Genomic DNA, 20,928 nt, shown 5'->3' with positions numbered 1-20,928 from the left:
TTTTCATAACAGCGTCAAACCTGATGAAACTATAAACCAGAAATAAAACTACAGACACACTCACCAATGAGAAGAAGAACCAAATATAGAGTTTGCTCCATTTCTGAGGAAGAAGCACATTGACAAATCTCATATTCATCTTATAGTAAAACATGATCATAAGCAGATACATATAACTCGATTCACAATCATTCAGACAATATGATCATCTCAGAGTCTAACTGTGTGTGAAGAATGATCATGTGAGTTGTTCTTACTTTAGAGGTTGTGTGTTTCTGTCCTGAGTCTGTCTGTCTGTTCTGTCTGCAGCTTTAAACTACGTGATTATTATATCTGCTCTCATCCCTCATTCAGCGCATCACATCATTTGGTTATTTCTCTAAAAAGCCCCGTGTCATATTTGACTTCCTCTAGATTTGTGTTTTTGTCCATCTCTTTCCGTTTATTTGCCTACTGACGTCTGAGTCAGTATCAGTCAATATGAATATGGATCCTCATAATGTTATTTTATTTTTATTTTTTACATATGAACATTAATAATTTATATTTTAACTTTAATAACTAATCAGCTGTCATTGCTGGACTGTATAACTCAGGTTACATCACTGTTAAATGTAATGTATGCTTAGTTTCTCTGTTTTGGAACCCTTTTTTTATCTGTTGCTGTTTAAAAAAAAAAAAAATTATATATATTTTTTAATAGTTTTTGGGAGAAAGAGGGATTTTTGTGTGCCCTTGTTAGGTTTCTTCTTTCCTCTTCTGAAAAGTGAGAGCCCTGGTGTTGAGGAGGAGACGAGATGAAGACATTAAAGTGTTAAAGTCAATTTATAATGTTAGTAAAGGTTATTGGACTCTTATTATCCACTGAAATAATGACATCATCTTCAGCTTTAGAATAAACGTCTCTATTTCCTCTGAATACTTGATTGTGATTGGCTGGAATGCAAAAATGAATCTTTTTTTTTACGTTTTTTTTTTTTTTTTAATTCGTCATTTCTGAAAATTCTTATTTTGTTTAGTTTCATACTCTTGCTGTGTTTCTTTGTTTGCGTATTAAACATGAACATATTTCCATGTAAGCACATCCTCATCACTGATTTGTTTATGTCAGGCCACATTTAGACGTTCAGGATGGACAATATTTACATCTCTGACGTGATACAGAAGGTGAAACAGTGAGTGTTATTGTTCTTGTCATATTTCATTTTGTTGTATTTATTGTTTAATATCAACAATGTTTAATATTGCAATGGGCTTCTGGCTGGACTTCCATCATGTGCAATCAAACCGCTGCCAATGAACGCTGTGGAACGTCTTGTCTTCAATGAACAGGATGCCGGGGTTACACCCCTACTCTTTATCGAAGGTAGATTTTTGGGATTCTTGGGATTTTTGGGATTCCTGGGATTTTTAATGACCACAGAGAGTCGGGACCTCGGTTTAACGTCTCATCCGAAAGACGGTGCTCTTTGTCAGTACAGTGTCCCCATCACTATACTGGGGCGTTAGGACCCACACAGACCACAGGGTGAGCGCCCCCTGCTGGCCTCACTAACACCTCTACCAGCAGCTCCTGGTTTTCCCAGTTGGTCTCCCATCCAGGTACTGACCAGGCTCAGCCCTGCTTAGCTTCAGTGGGAAACCAGTCTTGGGCTACAGGGTGATATGGCTGCTGGTATGATTGGCAGCCATTGAAATCCATTTTATTTTTCCTACTAATTAATGGCTACCGTAAACTGTCTGGTTATCAACATTGATTATCTTCTTTTGTGTTCAGCAGAAGAAAGACACTCATACAGGTTTGGAAAACTTGAGGGTGAGTAAATATGACATTTTGATTTCAGGGTGAACTGTCCCCTTAAAAAATGTTTTGTTGAAAACCTAAGCTCTTTTATTCTTCAAGATTCACTTGTTATTTGAATGCTATGTAGTTTCACAGAAAATGACCTGAGATAATAATTTTATTAAATTATTGGTCCTGACTCCAATAATTTATCATTTACCTCTTATCCTCACCTCCGCCACTTCCTGTCAGCCCTTCCACTCACCTTCCATCCACCTTTAGAGTGGTGTGTTTGCCGGGGGTCTGCCAGTCCACAGCTACATCTGTATTGGTGGATCCATGGTTTCCGCCTCTGGCCTCCACGACCAGGACTCCACCTCAGCTTGACAAGCTCTTGACACTGCCCTGACTCTTACCTGCCTCTGCTCCGCCATGGACCACCAGTCCACCAGTTTCGCTGGTCTCCCTCGCCCTTCCGATGTTGCCCCTCCGCCCCACTTGTCCGGCTTTGCCTCCTCCTTCCGTATCTTTGGCTCTGTTGGGCTCCTTACACCCTCCGGCTCCATCATGGGTCTCGGTAGCTCCAGTTCCACAGTGGTCTGCTGAATCCCCACCGACGCCTCAGTTGCCAGAGCCAAGGTCATCGTCAGGCCCTGCCGGATCTTCAGTGTCTCCGAGGTGCATTGGCTCTGTGGTTACACCCTGGCCTCCACTGACACCAGCTACACCTCTGTCGGCCGCCTAAGTCATCAGCCTCATCTCCTCCATGTTTCCTCCCTCTCTCACTTCTCTCCTGGGTCTTCCTATATCTACCCCCTTCTCCTACTCATCCTCCAGTCCCTCCCTCCCTCCATGAGTTTAGAGTATTTTGCTACTGACCTGTATGACTCACCTGAGTGGCTGTTAAGCTTCAGAATTGAGAATTGTGCCTCCACACACCCATGACAATTACACTCTACACTCTAGGCCAAGTATGAAATCATGCTTTTATAGACATTGAACATGTTTTTGAAAATTAATAAAACTTCGACATAAAGTAAAGAACGTTCTTACAAGAAAAAGAAAAAAAGAGTACAAAATTTTACCTTTTAAGGTAGAAGTGGCCATCACTGGGGTGGTCCCCTTAAGGGGCACATTTTTGTACCTCTAAGTCAGGGGTAGGCCGAGTTTAATCCTAGAGCTGATGTCCTGTAGAATTTAGCTCCTACCCTACAGTATAAAACTCAGGGCTCCCAGCATGCATTGCAGAATTAAATATGTCACCACTGTTGAGATTCATAGGCTGTGTCCCAATTCAGGGGCTTCATCTTCCAAAGGCCGCATTTGAAGGCCGATTGCATCACCGTGGACCGACGAAGACTGTCCCAATTCAAACGTCGCAGCCTTCAAAGGACTCATTTGAAGGCCGATTGCGTCACAGTAGTGCTGCGAAGGCTGTCCCAATTCAAACGCTGCACCCTTTGAAGGCCGATTGCGTCATCCTGGCACTACGAAGGCTGCCCAAATTTGGAATGTCATTAAAATGCAACTCCTTATGCGCCCTTCGCTTCTCAGGTGAATGAAGGATACAACAATGGACACTTCGCACCCTACCCTACCCCACAATTCATAGCGCGCAGGTGACGAAAATTATTTGTATTAATTGGATGCAAGCTGCCATAAATTCCCAATGAAGAAAAAGTTTTATTCAAAGAAAATGGCGAGTTCTAAAGGTGGTTCTGTGGCTGAGGAATTCACATATAAATATAAATAGTATTGTGCTTTAACACGCACACAAGAAAACTAATATGGAGCTTTATATCATCAATGAATGACGCGTTGGGTGACAGTGAGCTGAATTACACGCGGGACTGAAATGCTGGCTACAAAGAAATCTCTAGCTCTCGTTTTGGTCATAGTTTGTCTTGAAAAACGGAGATATTTGACTGTCGTCGTAGGAGAAGTCACACTGCAGGATTGTGTGCCAAATCTTCTGACACTGGCAGAATTTCGTCTGAGGTAAAATTTGATCACAGCGCTCATTAATCGGCTGCTGGTGAACATGTCAAACTAACGACCAAAGACGTCAGATTTTAGCCGTGGATCAGAGGAATCTTTTAGGATTTGCTAAATTTGTCACAGACGGCCAAATCGTGGGCAAAAGCGCACAGTGTGCAGGACCCATAAGTTGCTTAAAATAATGTTTAAAATATATCTTGTTTTCTGTTTAACACTAGTAGTAGGCCTACTGATATTATATCTACTTGAATGGCCATAGCGGTCATTCTGTCATATTTACACTCGAAGCTTCTATTTAGGTAAAAGAATTGTAGCGTCTGTGGTCTCTCTCACATCAGGATCAAAGATGAGTCAATTATGATGTTTAGGGTGGATAGCTTTTAGCCACATATAAATTAGGGGCCGATGCCAACGAGTCTGGGCAAGTGACATCTTCGACAGGTTTGTGGCCGAATTGAAATGAGACAGGCAGCATCTTTGGAAAACTGTGAAAACTTCAATCAGATTATCTGGTCACATGACTTGAACCCGGTTCCCCCCCTCACATTCTCTCAGACAGAGAGACGCCGAAGATTCTCTCAATACACACAGACCCACAAACACACACACACTTTCCTTATGAAGTTTTAATTAAGACTATTCTAGACTGTATATGATGTATCTTTGTGTGTATGCATGCTCCTTAGGTCATACCTAATCATGATGTATAAACAATGTAAGTTCATTTTAAATGCTTGTATTCTGGTGTAAGAATGTATCTCTGCTTTAATATCTCCCAGCCATAACGTGTTTGATATCTAAATATTCCTCTCTCTTTGTCTCAATCAACGATGCACAGAATAGGATTATGAAATGCATCATTAATACGTTTAGCAAACTTGGGAGTAAAACTGTATAAAATCGACACCCTTTACGACACCTGATAAAACATGCAAAGCAGGTCGTAAACCGAGACAAAGAGAATTTTTCCCGCTCAGAATTCACCCTCTGGATTGGGTAAACTAACCCAGAAGGAGTGTGGATTAATTGACTTAAAAGACAAGTGGAAACATTTCTTTGGGCTTTTTTTCTTCTTCTCTACTGGTCCTCTGACCTTTCCTCTCGTCCTCTGAAGCCGGCTCACCTCTTGCCATGAGGCTTCGGCCCTGGCTAAGAGGTGAAGTCAGAGTGGTTGTTTCCTTTGAAGTCAGCGCGCTCCGCTACTCAGTCCTTTGACAAAGGCACTGAACACCGTCAAGGAACTTCCATAACTTCGAAGGAAACCTTCCTCTCCTTTGGCAACATTCACTTTCAAACTACCTTCAAACTTCCCGCTGATCGGAGATCACTTAGAAGAACTGAGAGAGAGCGCTCCAGCTCACAGAACACTCCCTCTCTCTTGCATCGCATCAAACGCCTCAGAGCGATCTACCAACTTTCCAGCCCCCGAGGGCATTCTTTAAAGAGAGAGAACTCAGCACACTTAAAGAGACCCGCCGCTCCACACCGACCTCGGAAAGAACCGCCGGACACGCAGGACATTTGAACTCAGAACACACGCACACACGCGAGAAGCCAAAACTAAAGCAAGTATTCTTATTTCTAAAATCCAAACTGCTGTTAAAAGGGTCGTGTTATTTTCCCGTTGGGACAAGTTAACTCCGTGAGGGCTCTGTGTAACGAACTGAAGTGGACGCTCTCTCTCTCTCTCTCTCTCTCTCTCTCTCTCTCTCTCTCTCTCTATTTTTGGTCTATTCATTATTTTCATTTATCTACCATATTCTTTTGTTTACTATCTATATTTCTACTCTCTTTATGCATATTTAGTATGTACTTTCTGTGTGAATTGTAGTGTTAATTTTTGTCTGTGTTTATTAAACTTCCAAAAGACATTTAATGAATTGAATCTGTTATTCTTCCACATACACGAAGTCAATGAAACTTACGATCCTAACGTTACCTAACTGCTTATGCTACTATTCTAGTAAAGTAAACTGTACGACCATTTGAAATATTGATTTTGTCCTGATCAGTAAAGTTAATGTTTCTTATGCGCTCGTAAAGCAGTAATCCCTTATTGAGAATTGATTTGAAAGTCTATAACTAATTTGCAGGACAAACTTAGTAAGACAATTTCAAGCAATTCCGTAAAGGGTTACTTGTATTTAATTAAACATTTTTCCTTATCGGAAAATTTTAATACGTAATGAACGACTAGCAAATAATATTCATAAATTCATGAATATTGAATATTGAATCCCTTTTGAGTTAATTATTCCCCGAGACATTAAACTCATAGGCATATTTGTTACAGAATTAAGCTGTATATGTCTATCATATTTTATGACTGCATAGCCATAAAAAAGCGTAAAAATCCTTAAACAAAATCCTCAATTTAAATAAAATCGAACAACATGGAATAAATGGTGCACCGAGGGCCAATCGAACACAGATATGTCTACAAATTATGTGTGTGCCAAGCGGGAGAGAAAAGTTGTTGTTTTTTTTTCATCGCAGTGAAAATGTTGTTATCGAGTCTAAATGGAGATTGAAGAATAATATTTCGTTAGATAAAAACATGTTGTGAATTATGGAATTCAAGGCTCTCAAGCAAGGCTAAAACCTCTGTGCCTGACAATCTTTTTCTTGCTGGCACTTCAAAGGTCAATAGCATATCTAAACAAAGTTGGTATAGGCATCAGTGACGTGCATCTTCACAGGCGGGGAAAACAAATCTACAAATACTCAGAACTCTTTTGTAATTTTAATCAAACATGAATATTAGAACAAAAATGTAGGCTAAAAGTCAGGGTACTAGCTAGGCTATGGGTTTAATTTAAATTTATTTTATTGCAAAATTTAAAAATGGTCAAAATGACTGCCTTGGTAGTTAAGGTTACATTCTTTTGCTTAACCCGCTGGCATATTATTTTAGCTTACTTAAAGCAAAACACTCACCCAATTTAAAGTTATTTTTCCCCAAACCAAGACTTGTAACTGCCTCTTGATTTCATAATTTTGAGGTGTTTAAACTAGCCCTACAAACAGGACAAAAATACTAAGAAAAGCTAGTTTTTTTATGTATTTATATTTTTAGCCTTGAATTTTAAAGGACAACTCCGGTGAGAAATGAACCTAGGTGTAATTAACAGATGGTTACCGAGTAGATCGTTCTCTGGGATGCGTTTTAATAAAAATCGAATGTAAAGAGTTTTATCTTTAAAAACAGATTAGCTTATAACGCTAGTCTATGGGGCACAGGGTAGATACAGGGTAGTAAAATTAAATCGCTAGTTAATATCACTAACAAGGCTCAAAATAGCCTCACACTAACACGGTAGCATAATGAGGGTCCCTACAAGCAAACCGAAGCATTGAGAACTTTGTAAGTGTACAAACAGTTTAATAAGAAGATACTTTATAAACACAGTACATTACGCGTTCACGGACAGGCCCCATCTTGGAAAACAGTCTTGACTAATCGATCCACGAGCGCTGTTCTAAGTGAGCTGGTCGATAGGAATTAAGTTTGTGAAATGTAATAACATGGACATTTTTATTTTTATTTATTTATTTTCTCTGTTGTGTTCAGTGTTTTCTTCCGGAAGCAACGGACCATATGAGATTCCAAGTCACAGTTCATCAATTAACTTATTGAAACGTCCACCGGAGGCGCTAAGTGGTAATATTTTTAAATATAAAATATAAAACCATCATCTCCGCGTGTATGTCTACGCCGTGTGATTCCGCCAACCTGATCTGACAGAATGAATATTTATAGCCTAATTTTATATTTTTGAGCAACTAACTCCACTCCTACCCTAAACCTACCCACTCTCAACAATATAAAACACGTAACAGGCAAATAAATGTACAGTCACAGTTAATTATTGCAAAAACTGACCAAAAAACTGTATAAAAGTATTAACTCATGATGCATTCCAGGTCTTCTGAAGTCATACGATATCTCCATGTGAAGAACAGAGTTGATATTAATGTTTTAGTCGTTGAAATGATGATCGCGCTCCTTTGCGAACAGAACACACACACGCACTCGTTCAGTCATATAATTCAAATGATACACACAAGTTGAATGACGCGATTGGTCACGAGACACACAACAGCCAATGCTGTCAAAGCTGACCTGATGTTTTTTCTGGCAGCAATATTTCAAATTTATTATTAATCTTTGGTGGATGGACTCGACGTTACTGATCGCTTTTGGGGATTTTCTTCACACAAATCAATCGTTTGGCCTCGGAACACTTGGGATATTTGTACTTTCTGAATAAATTGTGCCTGCAGTCGTATCTGCCTGTTATATCCTGTTTTTTATAATACACAAATGGGTAGGTTTAGGGAAGCATTTGAGTTACACGTTCAAAATGTGTCTGAATATGTGTGTCCACAAGGTAAATGGATTTATAAACATACTAAAAAGCGGTTATGCGTCTTGATAGTACGCCAAAATGCCATACGAATTGGTGTGTCATACATACGCCATTTCATGAGATCAGTCTTGGAATGGAGAAAAAATATTACCACTTAGCGCCTCCAGTGGGCGTTTCACCCAAAAAGTGCAGGTGAACGTACCTGGAGGAACATATTTTGGGTGTTGCAAAAATGTAGGCAGAGTCATGTATTTCCAATGAGCCTGGGTTGGATAAGGTATAGCTAAGAGTGGTCCAAACCAACCTTACGAAAGTATGACTTAAAGAAGGTATTGTTAACTAAGTTTCGGGAAGCAGATATTAACGTTAAGGGATACCTTAAGGTATAACTTAAGAATGACGCAGTGTTAAGAAGACTGCGCTCACACTTTGCGTCATCAAACTACACATTTGTTTTGAATAGGCGCCCTCCAGTGGACGGAAAGCTGCATAGTGCACCTTTAATACCAGACAAGGAGTGAACTAAAACTGAGATACACACAGAAAACAAAGACACACCTCAACAGAAGACTAAAATCAATCAGAAACCAAAAAGAGGTGACAGATCTAATCAACAAACTAGAAGATTAACAAAGAAACTCAGACGTGAACGGATATTAATTTTTAGATATTTAGACTGGAAACAAGAGAAAAATACTAAATAAGAAAAGCATTTTTTTGCAGTGTAACTACCATTGTCTATATGAAATGTGCTATAGTTGATAAATATGTTAAATATGGCACAGTCGTGCTGTGTTTAACTCTTTATATATTGTTGTTGGATTTGTCAACTAAATCCCTGTAGATTATGAAGAGCTGCTGCAAACAAAATCACATTTAACCAGTTCTAAGATTAGAGAAACACATACAGACATAAATACATCAGATATGCAAAGAGATTCTTAAAACACACATATATAGTGTTAATATTTTAGACATCTAAAGAACATTAATCATTGGTGTTAGAAAACTTTGATAAGATCACATTATATCATGATGATTAATATACAGAAATAAAACACGATTAGTAGATTCACAAAACAGATGAAAGTAAATAAGAAAAATAATGAGGGATGGAAACAGTGAATGTGGGTAAACACACAAACATTCATATGTTTTCACTCATAATTTGTGCAGATGAAGTTGAGTTTGTGAGTTTCAGGAAGGCTGACCCAGCGCTGATCTCCTCCAGACTGAACTGCTCCTTTTCTCTTCTCGAGGCGGCAGTCTTCCGGTGTCGTTCCGTGCCCTGGAGCCCAGTTCTGATAGTACATGTTCTCTCCGCTCAGCCAGAGCCACATGTTCATGATGCAGTAGTTGTGTAAACCCAACCACACCTCCGCAGTAGACGCCGCTTTAACCACATTCATCACACGACGCTGCATCTCGTCTGAATGAACCGAGACCAGATCCACATGATTCTGTCTGCAGTATCTCAGAGCTTCAGACCACGTCAGGTTCTCTTTGATCAGAATCAGTTTATCTGGACACAAAACAAACCACAAGCAAAAGAGAGAGAGACTGATCAAAAACAACATGAAGAACACACACTGTGGAGGAATCTGTCATGTCAGACATGTAGTGTGAACTTTAAGATATCTGGAGGTGATGGATGGATTGTGTGTGTTTGAGAGGATCTGCTCACCTTCATGACACACAAAAGGATATTGTTTGTTGCAAGGGTCATCATTCCATTGTCCCTGATCATTCGATCCAATCACTGTACAGTTTTCATTACCTCCAGCATTATTAGGTTCAGGAGAATCCCAGTATCTGAATGAGGAGTTGCTCTGATCTGACCACTGCCATGAGTCTCTGAACAGACCGATCCAGACCTGTGATCCAGATAAGTTACGATCACTGATGAACTTCTGAATCTGTTGACTCTCATTCTGGTTCCTCACACTGACCAGATCAATGTGATTCTGTCTGCAGTGACTCTGAGCCTCTCTCCAGTTCTTCCCCTGATCGACTAAGACGAGTCCTGTGCTCACTTTAAGAACAGAAACAGATTCATGAGTCAGTTTGTTCATTATTCTTACACTGATTTATGGTTTGGATGTGAATAAGAGCAGCGGTGGAGCATCAGAAACACATTTCCTTCAGAGACTTTCTACAGCTGATGATATATTAAATATTCTCAATATCTTCAGGATTATTGTAATTATATAACATGAAGTAACATGTTGAAATACTCTGAAATACTGGATTCAGACACAAAGAGCTGAATGAGAGAAAGAGGAGGATGTTACTCTGCAGATAAATGTGTTAGTTAACTAGTTCAGACACATTTACTCGGACTGTAGTCATTTATTAATAGTTGCAGTGTATCTCAATGCCTGATTTTTAATGGACTATTATACCTACATTAAGTTAATCTACAAAAAATGAAGAAATTACAGTTTAGTGTTGAGATCCTGAAGGTTGAATACACTAAGGATGAACATTTCCAACTTCCTATCTTACTCTAAAGGGGAAAAAATGCTTATCAACATTATTTAATAAGCCATTGATTTTGTGGCTGTCGGTAAACATTATCTTACACTGGAAACCATCTGAACATCAACGGATCGGTTGTTCATGTTTATGAAAAAATCGGAATTGGGTCACTTGAACCATGCAGTGTAAATGGGGCCCTAGACATTATAGGCCATATTTATTGGTGAGAGGGCTACATGTGCACATGTGGGTTTTGTCAGTATGGCCATTTGTGCTTCTGTCATTGTCTGATCCCTCCCCCCTTGTTATCTAATTAGTGTTTGATTTCTCGCACCTGTGTTCCCTCGGTCCCTGCCTCATTTGTTCCCCTTTATAAGCTGTTTGTCAGTCTTTGTCAGATCGTTGTAATGTCTACGTCTCCCGTCTTCCCCGTGATTCCTTTCTGGTATGTTTAAGTTATGTTCTGTTATTTCTAGTTTAGGTGTTTTGCCCCATTGTGGGTTTTGTATTTATGTTTCTTTTTATAAATAAATAATTTCTGCACTTGAGTCCTCGGACCATTTTCCTTTGTGTGTTGATGTGACACACACAAGGTTAAAGGGGGGGTGAAACACTCAGTTTCAGTCAATCTCATGTCAATCTTGAGTACCTATAGAGTAGTATTGCATCCTTCATATCTCTGAAAAGTCTTTAGTTTTATTATATTTATAAAAGAAATATAGGCTGTACCGAGTCTTTCTGGAAAAAAACGAGCGGCTGGAGGCGTATCGTGTGGGTGGAGCTAAAGAATGACAAGAGCGCAAAGCGGTGACGTCCTCAAGCGTGGAGAAACCCATCGCTATCTCAGCTAATAGATATATGATCCAGAATCAGATCTGGAGGCTGAAATAAATTGAACAGGAGAAACGGCAACATCAGGACGTCGACAGAGCGGAAGGTCCTTGTATGGGCCGTACAGGCTCTTCTCCCAGAAGGATGCGCACGCGCGTGACTGTGGTATGGACTGTATTTAGTGGCCTGTCAACATGTGTGTCTTTACTCACAGTTTATGAGGACATGATTCGGTTTATGGACTATTGTATGCGACTAAACCTTAGCAGTAGCAAGCAAAACGGTTTTGCACGTCAGACTAGTGTAACGTTATACAGAGAACAGCAATGGAGTCCGTTAGCGCATTTGAATGACGAAGCACGCGATCGTGTCGTTTACTGATGTTTACTCACGCGACGATAGCCGACAGCACAGACATCTGAAGCAGTTTTACTCACCGGCTGCTTCCAAAGCAGGACCGAACCTTTATCGCTGGGACCGCTCCGTCAAAAACACACTTCTTTTGGATGATTTGGTGAAGTCCTGACAGCAGTGACCGTAGAGATCCACTTTTGCGACGCGACTGATGCGATGTTGTGAAGCTTCCCGTCATTTCTGCGTTCAAATCGGTTCAAATGCAGCGCTGCCTTCCCAGAATGCTGTGCTGAAGCGTTGAAGTCGCTCGACGTCAGCCATAGGAATAAAGTGGAGCGCGGCGCGACAGAAGTGTTCACGGACGACTGGATCTGCAGCTGAGAGTGTTTACGGCCGTGCATTTCCTCTCTCGCTCTAGTCACGCGCACGCGCACCCTACCGGGAGAAGAGCCCATACGGCCCATACAAGGACCTTCCGCTCTATTAACGTCAAGCCGAGCCATACTCGAAAAAAACTCTCCGAAACTTGTGAGAAACCGGAAGGAGTATTTTTAACACAGAAATACTCCATCAAACGTCCAACATTAGTTTTTGAAACTTTGTCTATATTTAGGATGGGAATCCAAGTCTTTAACAGTGTAAAAAGCTCAGTATGCATGAAACATTTTCTCCTTAACCTTTTTCTGTTCTTTTCGTCTAAGAATAGAATAGCAAAAAAAACGAACTGAAAAGAAAAACTGTGGTTAAAAACTGCGGTATGTATTGAACCGTGGACTAACTGTATTGTTGCATCTCAACTAGACACATTGTTAATATTTATCTTTATTCCTTTCTCTTTGTAGACCACACACATATGTACGCATCCATTCATGCTATAAAGCTGTAAAGTACTGTGAACTACTGTGCTGTGTCCAGCCAAAGACTGTTAACACTTAAACCTCCTTTGCTTTGAACTGATCAAATTCAATGTGGTCTTGACACTCAATAGAAGAATGTTAGATTTAAGCCATCACCTAATACAGTCCAACCGTTCCAGTACTACTATCGAACAGTGGATGTAAACGCACTCAAAGTCTTCTTTTCCTCTCTAGGCAGGTATTTTTTTAGGTTTATTTATCAAAATGTTCTTTTCTATATTTGTGTGATGTTCTGTATTTCGATCGCGCCTTTAACATGTTATGAGAAAACGGTTTATGAATCTTTATCCACCACATTACCTTTTATTTAAACCTAAATAAGAAAGCCATTGTCAGTTCGTCTGTCAGTTGGCCGGCAGTTTTGGTCGCTGTATTAAAATGTGTTGCTGTGTGCCGTGTGTAAAGGAAAATAAAAATTGTTTTACCTTCCTGCTGACTAGTGTCGTGCTCCTCCATTCACACACACACACACACACACACACACACACACACACACACACACACACACACACACACGTTGATCTATGTGGTTTACAGGGACTTTCCATAGGCGTAATGGTTTTTATACTGTACAAACCGTATTTTCTATCCCCTTACACTGCCCCTAAACCTACCCATCTCACACACACACACACACACACACACACACACACACACACACACACACACACACACACACACAGATGATTCGACTATCGGTCGACCATAGAGAGATTCGACAATTCTGATTTGAATGTGTAAACCTTAGTCGAGGACAGCCCTAGTAGAGACCATTGGTGGCAATTATTCCTACAATCAACTTACGCCGGCTTCACACTGCACGCGTAAGCAGCGCGTATTTTTTTCGGCGCCCATGTTAATCAATGAGTGCATTCACACCGGCAGCAGAGGCAGCGCAGCGCCGCGCAGCAGGAGCAGAGCAGAAGCGGCAGTGCCGCGATCGTTTCGGCGCCAGGTCTATTTTTGACGCGCTGCTCACGATGAATTAAAGCCACAGTACATTGTTCTAATCAAAATGAACCTGGTTAACATGAAAAATAACACATTTAACCATGAAATAATTTAGTGGTGTGTTTCTCAGTCACCATGACATCCGGCGCTGTGGAAGAAAAAAAAGTTCTACACTAAAAACGAAGTCACTGCCATAAGTTTTTGCCTGAACAACAAAACTAATTTTAAATAATGTATGCCAGTTTAGCTTAAATTAAATATGAATTAAATTATGTATATATTATAACTATATGCTGGCATAAAAACAGAAACAATAAACAAAAGCAGGTGGTGTCACAGGCAGTGTTCTTCAGAGTGCACTTGGAAAGACATGACACTCGTCTCATCGGGTTGAAAAGCACAGTTCTCTATGATCCACACAATTAGCTTTATAAAGACTTGCAAGTGAATGAAAGCATGGGAGGAAGTTGGTGAGCGTGAGCGGCTCTTGGTGCTGATGGTACGTCATTTTAAAGTGTTTTTGACAATCACGAACGAACAACTAAATATGGATAGGTGAATAGAATATACACACATTAATATAGCACACATACAGTATAGACATGTAGATAGACTATGATGTGCATTATTTTATCATTTAAAAAAAAACGTTTTTAGATAATTTGCTCATTTAGCCTACAATATATCATTAAGAAGTTTCCTCTTAGTTATTACAGTCATTTATGAATTATCTTTAATAGGTTTATGATGGGTAATGCATGTAAATTTGATGCCTATCCTATATTTCAAGACAATTTCCTGAAGTTTTTTTAGCAGTGTCCTTTTCATGGACATATAGTGCGATGGCCTTTCTTCTATCAAAAGTTTGCACTAAACGAAATAAAAAAAACATCAGAAACAAGTGAAACGATTTTTAAAAATAAAATTAGCTTCATGATAAATCTTGCTTTATTACCATTTCAAAAACATTAAAGAGAAATGCAAACTTATCCATTATAGAGTACTCTGTACACAACTGCGCGTGACAACTGCGCGCGACAAACGCTGCCTGTGTGAAAGCAAAAAGTGTGCGCGCTGCTACTGCTTTACCCACGCGCTGCTTCAGCGCTGCCTACGCCCTGCTTACGCGTGCAGTGTGAAGCCGGCGTTAGGCTTACGATGCTTTTGGGAAACGCAGCCCTGATTATTTGTTATTGTTCAGTAAAACTTTGAGACAAACGGCTTCATTAGTTAACATGTTCATTCATTATTACCAAACTGACAATGAAAAATACTTATAAAGAATTAATTATTCCAAGTAATGTTCATTTCTTAGTTTCTGTTTAATAACATTACTAAAATCAAAAGAATTTAATGGACCTAAGATAAAACTAACAATGATCAGTTTTATATCTTAACTAACATTAACAAAAGAAGAAAACGTTCTGTAACAAACGCAGCTGTTGCTCAATCTTAGTCAAAGCTTTAAATAAAGAGACCTTATTGTAATGTGTTAGCTGTTGTTCTTTATAGCCTAATTCTTTTGCACTTTAATCTGTTTGAAATTTTTACTTTTATATATTTTTGATGCGATGCATTATTGTATTTAAACATTTTTACTACAAAGTTATTACAAAAAAATTATAATATGACAACACTTTTTTTTTGCAACTTATTTCAATATCGTGATAATACCGTATACTGTGATAAAAGCTTCAGCAATTAATCACAACATGAAAAACTGATACCGGCACATGTCTAGTCACTTCTGTATATTTATAATAGTTTTTAGTATTGCATTGAAATGTGGTACATGGTGCATCTATACATGAACGGTCGTTGTAATTTTAAATACTCACTGTTGTTGCAGATGTACTGCAGAGGAGTACTGCAGGGACCATTATAAAACTGTCCATTTGACATATATCCACAATCATCTCCGCCATTAGGTTGTGCAGGTCCCCAGTTCTGATAGAGCTCAGGATCACCTGAAGACCACTGCCATTTATTAACACTCGTCCTCTGCAGCCCAATCCAGAAACCCTTAACACCTCCATCATTCACACTCTTGTTCAGCTCGATCATGTCGTTCATGTTGTCAGCGGTGGCCAGATCTGTGTAATTCTCTCTGCAGTATCTCTGAGCTTCAGTCCAGGTCTTCTTCTCGTTTATAAAGTGATACTGACGCTGAAAACATTCAGATACGGAGCAGAGAGCTGTGAAAGAGAGGGTTTGATTTAATGCTTTTCATAACAGGGTCAAACCTGATGAAACTATAAACCAGAAATAAAACTACAGACACACTCACCAATGAGAAGAAGAACCAAATATAGAGTTTGCTCCATTTCTGAGGAAGAAACACATTGAAAAATCTCATATTCATCTTATATTAAAACATGATCATAAGCAGATACATATACCTCAGTTCAAAATCATTCAGACAATATGATCATCTCAGAGTCTAATTGTGTGTGAAGAATGATCATGTGAGTTGTTCTTACTTTAGAGGTTGTGTGTTTCTGTCCTGAGTCTGATGTTTCTGTCTGCAGCTTTAAACTACGTGATTATTATATCTGCTCTCATCCCTCATTCAGCGCATCACATCATTTGGTTATTTCTCTAAAAAGCCCCGTGTCATATTTGACTTCCTCTAGATTTGTGTTTTTGTCCATCTCTTTCCGTTTATTTGCATATTGACGCCTGAGTCAGTATCAGTCAATATGAATATGGATCCTCATAATGTTATTTTATTTTTATTTTTTACATATGAACATTAATAATTTATATTTTAACTTTAATAACTAATCAGCTGTCATTGCTGGATTGTATAACTCGGGTTACATCACTTTTAAATTTAATGTATGTTTAGTTTCTCTGTTTTGGAACACTTTTTTTATCTGTTGCTGTTTTTAAAAAAAAAAAATTATATTTATTTTTGAATAGTTTTTGGGAGAAAGAGGGATTTTTGTGTGCCCTTGTTAGGTTTCTTCTTTCCTCTTCTGAAAAGTGAGAGCCCTGTTGTTGAGGAGGAGACGAGATGAAGACATTAAAGTGTTAAAGTCAATTTATAATGTTAGTTAAGGTTATTGGACTCTTATTATCCACTGAATTAATAACATCATCTTTTGCATAAGAATAAACGTCTCTATTTCCTCTGAATACTTGATTGTGATTGGCTGGAATGCAAACATTAATCTTTTTTTATTTTTTTAATTCGTCATTTGTGAAAATTCTTATTTTGTTTAGTTTCATACTCTTGCTGTGTTTCTTTGTTTGCGTATTAAACATGAACATATTTCCATGTAAGCACATCCTCATCACTAATTTGTTTATGTCACGCCACATTTAGACGTTCAGGATGGACAATATTTACATCTCTGACGTGAAACAGAAGGAAAAACAGTGAGTGTAATTGTTCTTGTCATATTTCATTTTGTTGTATTCATTGTATAATATCAACAATGTTTGATATTGCAATGGGCTTCTGGCTGGACTTCCATCATGTGCAATCAAACCGCTGGCAATGATCACATGCCTGTCCTGTCTTGTGTGCACATGTGGGTTTTGTCAGTATGGCCATTTGTGCTTCTGTCATTATCTCCTTTTGCACATAAAACCTTGCACCAGTTTTTCTTTGTACCTCTATTCATCTCTCTGCATTGGCTAAGACTCACTGCCCGGATTAAGTTCAAAGCTCTGACTCTTGCTTATTCATCTCCCACAAGCTCAGCACCTGCATACTTCGACTCACTCCTACGAGTCTACACCCCCACCAGAAGCCTTCGCTCAGCTAACGAGTCTACACCCCTATCAGAAGCCTTCGCTCAGCTAACGAGTCTACACCCCCACCAAAGCCTTCGCTCAGCTAACAAGTCTACACCCCCACCAGAAGCCTTCGCTTAGCTAAAGAGTCTACACCCCCACCAGAAGCCTTCGCTCAGCTAACGAGTCTACACCCCTATCAGAAGCCTTCGCTCAGCTAACGAGTCTACACCCCCAGCAGAAGCCTTTGCTGAGCTAACGAGTCTACACCCCCATCAGAAGCCTTCGCTCAGCTAACGAGTCTACACCCCCACCAGAAGCCTTCGTCCATCTAACGAGTCTACACCCCTATAAGAAGCCTTCGCTCAGCTAACGAGTCTACACCCCCACCAGAAGCCTTCATTCATCTAACGAGTCTACAGCCCTATCAGAAGCCTTCGCTCAGCTAACGAGTCTACACCCCTATCAGAAGACTTCGCTCAGCCAACGAGTCTACACCCCCACCAGAAGCCTTCGCTCAGCTAATGAGTCTAAACCCCCACCAGAAGCCTTTGCTCAGCTAACGAGTCTACACCCCCACCAGAAGCCTTTGCTCAGCTAACGAGTCTACACCCCCACCAGAAGCCTTTGCTCAGCTAACGAGTCTACACCCCCACCAGAAGCCTTCGCTCAGCTAACAAGTCTACACTCCCACCAGAAGCCTTCGCTCAGCTAACGAGTCTACACCCCCACCAGAAGCCTTCGCTTAGCTAAAGAGTCTACACCCCCACCAGAAGTCTTTGCTCAGCTAATGAGTCTAGACCTCTATCAGAATCCTTCGCTGAGCTAACGAGTCTACACCCCCATCAGAAGCCTTCGCTCAGCTAACGAGTCTACACCCCCATCAGAAGCCTTCGTTCATCTAACGAGTCTACACCCCTATCAGAAGCCTTCACTCAGCTAACGAGTCTACACCCCCACCAGAAGCCTTCGTTCATCTAACGAGTCTACACCCCTATCAGAAGACTTCGCTCAGCTAACGAGTCTACACCCCTATCAGAAGCCTTCGCTCAGCTAACGAGTCTACAGCCCTATCAGAAGCCTTCGCTCAGCTAACGAGTCTACACCCCTATCAGAAGCCTTCGCTCAGCTAACGAGTCTACACCCCCACCAGAAGCCCTCGCTCAGCTAACGAGTCTACACCCCACCAGAAGTCTTTGCTCAGCTAACGAGTCTACACCCCCATCCGAAGTCTTCGCTCAGCTAACGAGTCTACACCCCTATCAGAAGCCTTCGCTCAGCCAACGAGTCTACACCCCTATCAAAAGCCTTCGCTCAGCTAACGAGTCTACACCCGCACCAGAAGCCTTCGCTCAGCTAACGAGTCTACACCCCTATCAGAAGACTTCGCTCAGCCAACGAGTCTACACCCCTATCAGAAGACTTCGCTCAGCTAACGAGTCTACACCCCCACCAGAAGCCTTCGCTCAGCTAACAAATCTACACCCCCACCAGAAGTCTTCGCTCAGCTAACGAGTCTACACCCCCATCAGAAGTCTTCGCTCAGCTAACGAGTCTACACCCCAATCAGAAGCCTTTGCTCAGCTAACGAGTCTACACCCCCATCAGAAGCCTTCTCTCAGCTAACGAGTCTACACCCCCACCAGAAGCCTTCGTTCAGCTAACGAGTCTACACCCCTATCAGAAGCCTTCGCTCAGCTAACGAGTCTACACCTCCACCAGAAGCCTTCGCTCAGTTAACGAGTCTACACCCCCACCAGAAGCCTTCGTTCATCCAACGAGTCTACACCCCTATCAGAACCCTTCGCTCAGCTAACGAGTTTACACCCCCACCAGAAGCCTTCGTTCATCTAACGAGTCTACAACCCTATCAGAAGCCTTCGCTCAGCTAACGAGTCTACACCCCTATTAGAAGCCTTCGCTCAGCTAACGAGTCTACACCCCTATCAGAAGCCTTCGCTCAGCTAACGAGTCTACACCCCCACCAGAAGCCTTCGGTCAGCTAACGAGTCTACACCCCCACCAGAAGTCTTCGCTCAGCTAACGAGTCTACACCCCTATCAGAAGCCTTTGCTCAGCTAACGAGTCTACACCCCTATCAGAAGTCTTCGCTCAGCTAACAAGTCTACACCCCCACCAGAAGCCTTCGCTCAGCTAACGAGTCTACACCCCTATCAGAAGCCTTCGCTCAGCTAACGAGTCTACACCCCTATCAGAAGCCTTCGCTCAGCTAACGAGTCTACACCCCTATCAGAAGCTTTCGCTCAGCTAACGAGTCTACACCCCCACCAGAAGCCTTCGCTCAGCTAACGAGTCTACACCCCCACCAGAAGCCTTCGCTCAGCTAATGAGTCTACACCCCTATCATAAGCCTTCGCTCAGCTAACGAGTCTACACCCCTTTCAGAAGCCTTTGCTCAGCTAACGAGGCTTGTCTCCAGCGAGACAAGCCTTCTGCAACCGTCGTTGGAAAGATGATCATTATGGTCATTATCAGTTTAGAAGCACCCAGCTCAAGAATCAGCATATGATTCTCAACAATGGTGACATCGCTTAGCTCATATCATGACAATCCATGCAAATTATTATAATTGTTATGCTTCAGTTTTCAAATTGTTAATTCTAACAACATCAGCACTGTGATTACATATTCAGTGTGTATTAGCATTACCTGTAGATTTCAGTTTCTGTACAGTCTAATCTGTTTTGATGACGGGTGAATCTCCCCAACCCAGTTTTCCAGCCTGTCAAGAAGTATGTTGTGGTCAACAGTGTCGAATGCAGCTCTGAGGTCGAGTAGTACCAGATTTTATGCTTTGCCTGTATCAGTATTTAAGCAAATATAATTTATAATCTTTATGAGCGCTGTCTCTGTGCTGTGAGGCGGTCGGAAACCAGATTCAAAATTGTCAAAGTATCTGTTTGAGTTTAAGAATTTGTTCAGTTGATTTAAAACAACGTTTCAATGATCTTGCCTATGAAGGGGAGATTTGAGATTGGTCTGAAGTTGCTCAATATGGAGTTTCAATCACTCCATATTGTTTCAATTAATCCAGATTTCTCTTTTTCAGAAGAGGCTTACACAGACAGCATGGTAACATTGATACAATGTTGAGTTTTGATCAAAACCATCATTTTGGTTGAGATTGACATTTCAATGATTAAAGTGTGTTGGATCAACATTGAAACGTTGATGAAAGTCAATGGCACACATGGGTGGAGACAGTGCCTCATTGATGAAACAAGAGCAGAACGAATTTGTGTATAAATCGTTCGTAAAACCGCTCTGATGTTTTCGGATTCACGAAAATGTTCGTATTTTCAAAATGTTAGTTGGTACGAAGGAAATTTACACCTGCTCCCTACCAGAGTAAATGGTGTTTAAAACATTTAATGTTCTGTGTTCTAATTTAGGCAAACTGATGTAGTGAACATCAGTTAGGATGGCATTCCAGCGACCAGTTTATGGCAAGGCCCCTCCCTAACTACCTAAGTTCTGGTTATTT

The 20,928-nt window shown here is 40.7% G+C and overlaps 1 protein-coding gene and 1 pseudogene across 1 annotated transcript; both read right to left on the bottom strand.

Moving 5' to 3' along the window:
- Nucleotides 1-1,561: 1,561 nt before the first annotated feature.
- On the bottom strand, nt 1,562-1,677 carry LOC137089102 (5S ribosomal RNA; annotated as a pseudogene).
- A 7,143-nt stretch (nt 1,678-8,820) lies between these two features.
- Nucleotides 8,821-16,006, bottom strand: LOC137081423 (C-type mannose receptor 2-like). Its single transcript, XM_067447648.1, has 4 exons — nt 15,970-16,006; nt 15,521-15,877; nt 9,836-10,183; nt 8,821-9,673 (listed from the first exon to the last, which is right to left on the bottom strand). The coding sequence occupies exons 1-4, from the start codon at nt 16,004-16,006 to the stop codon at nt 9,309-9,311; spliced, it is 1,107 nt and encodes a 368-aa protein (XP_067303749.1). The 3' UTR covers nt 8,821-9,308.
- Between the last annotated feature and the right edge of the window lie 4,922 nt (nt 16,007-20,928).

This window comes from Pseudorasbora parva, chromosome 1, assembly GCF_024679245.1.
Source record: "Pseudorasbora parva isolate DD20220531a chromosome 1, ASM2467924v1, whole genome shotgun sequence".
In the NCBI taxonomy this organism is placed as follows: domain Eukaryota; kingdom Metazoa; phylum Chordata; class Actinopteri; order Cypriniformes; family Gobionidae; genus Pseudorasbora; species Pseudorasbora parva.
This window is presented reverse-complemented; position numbering and strand designations above follow the sequence as displayed.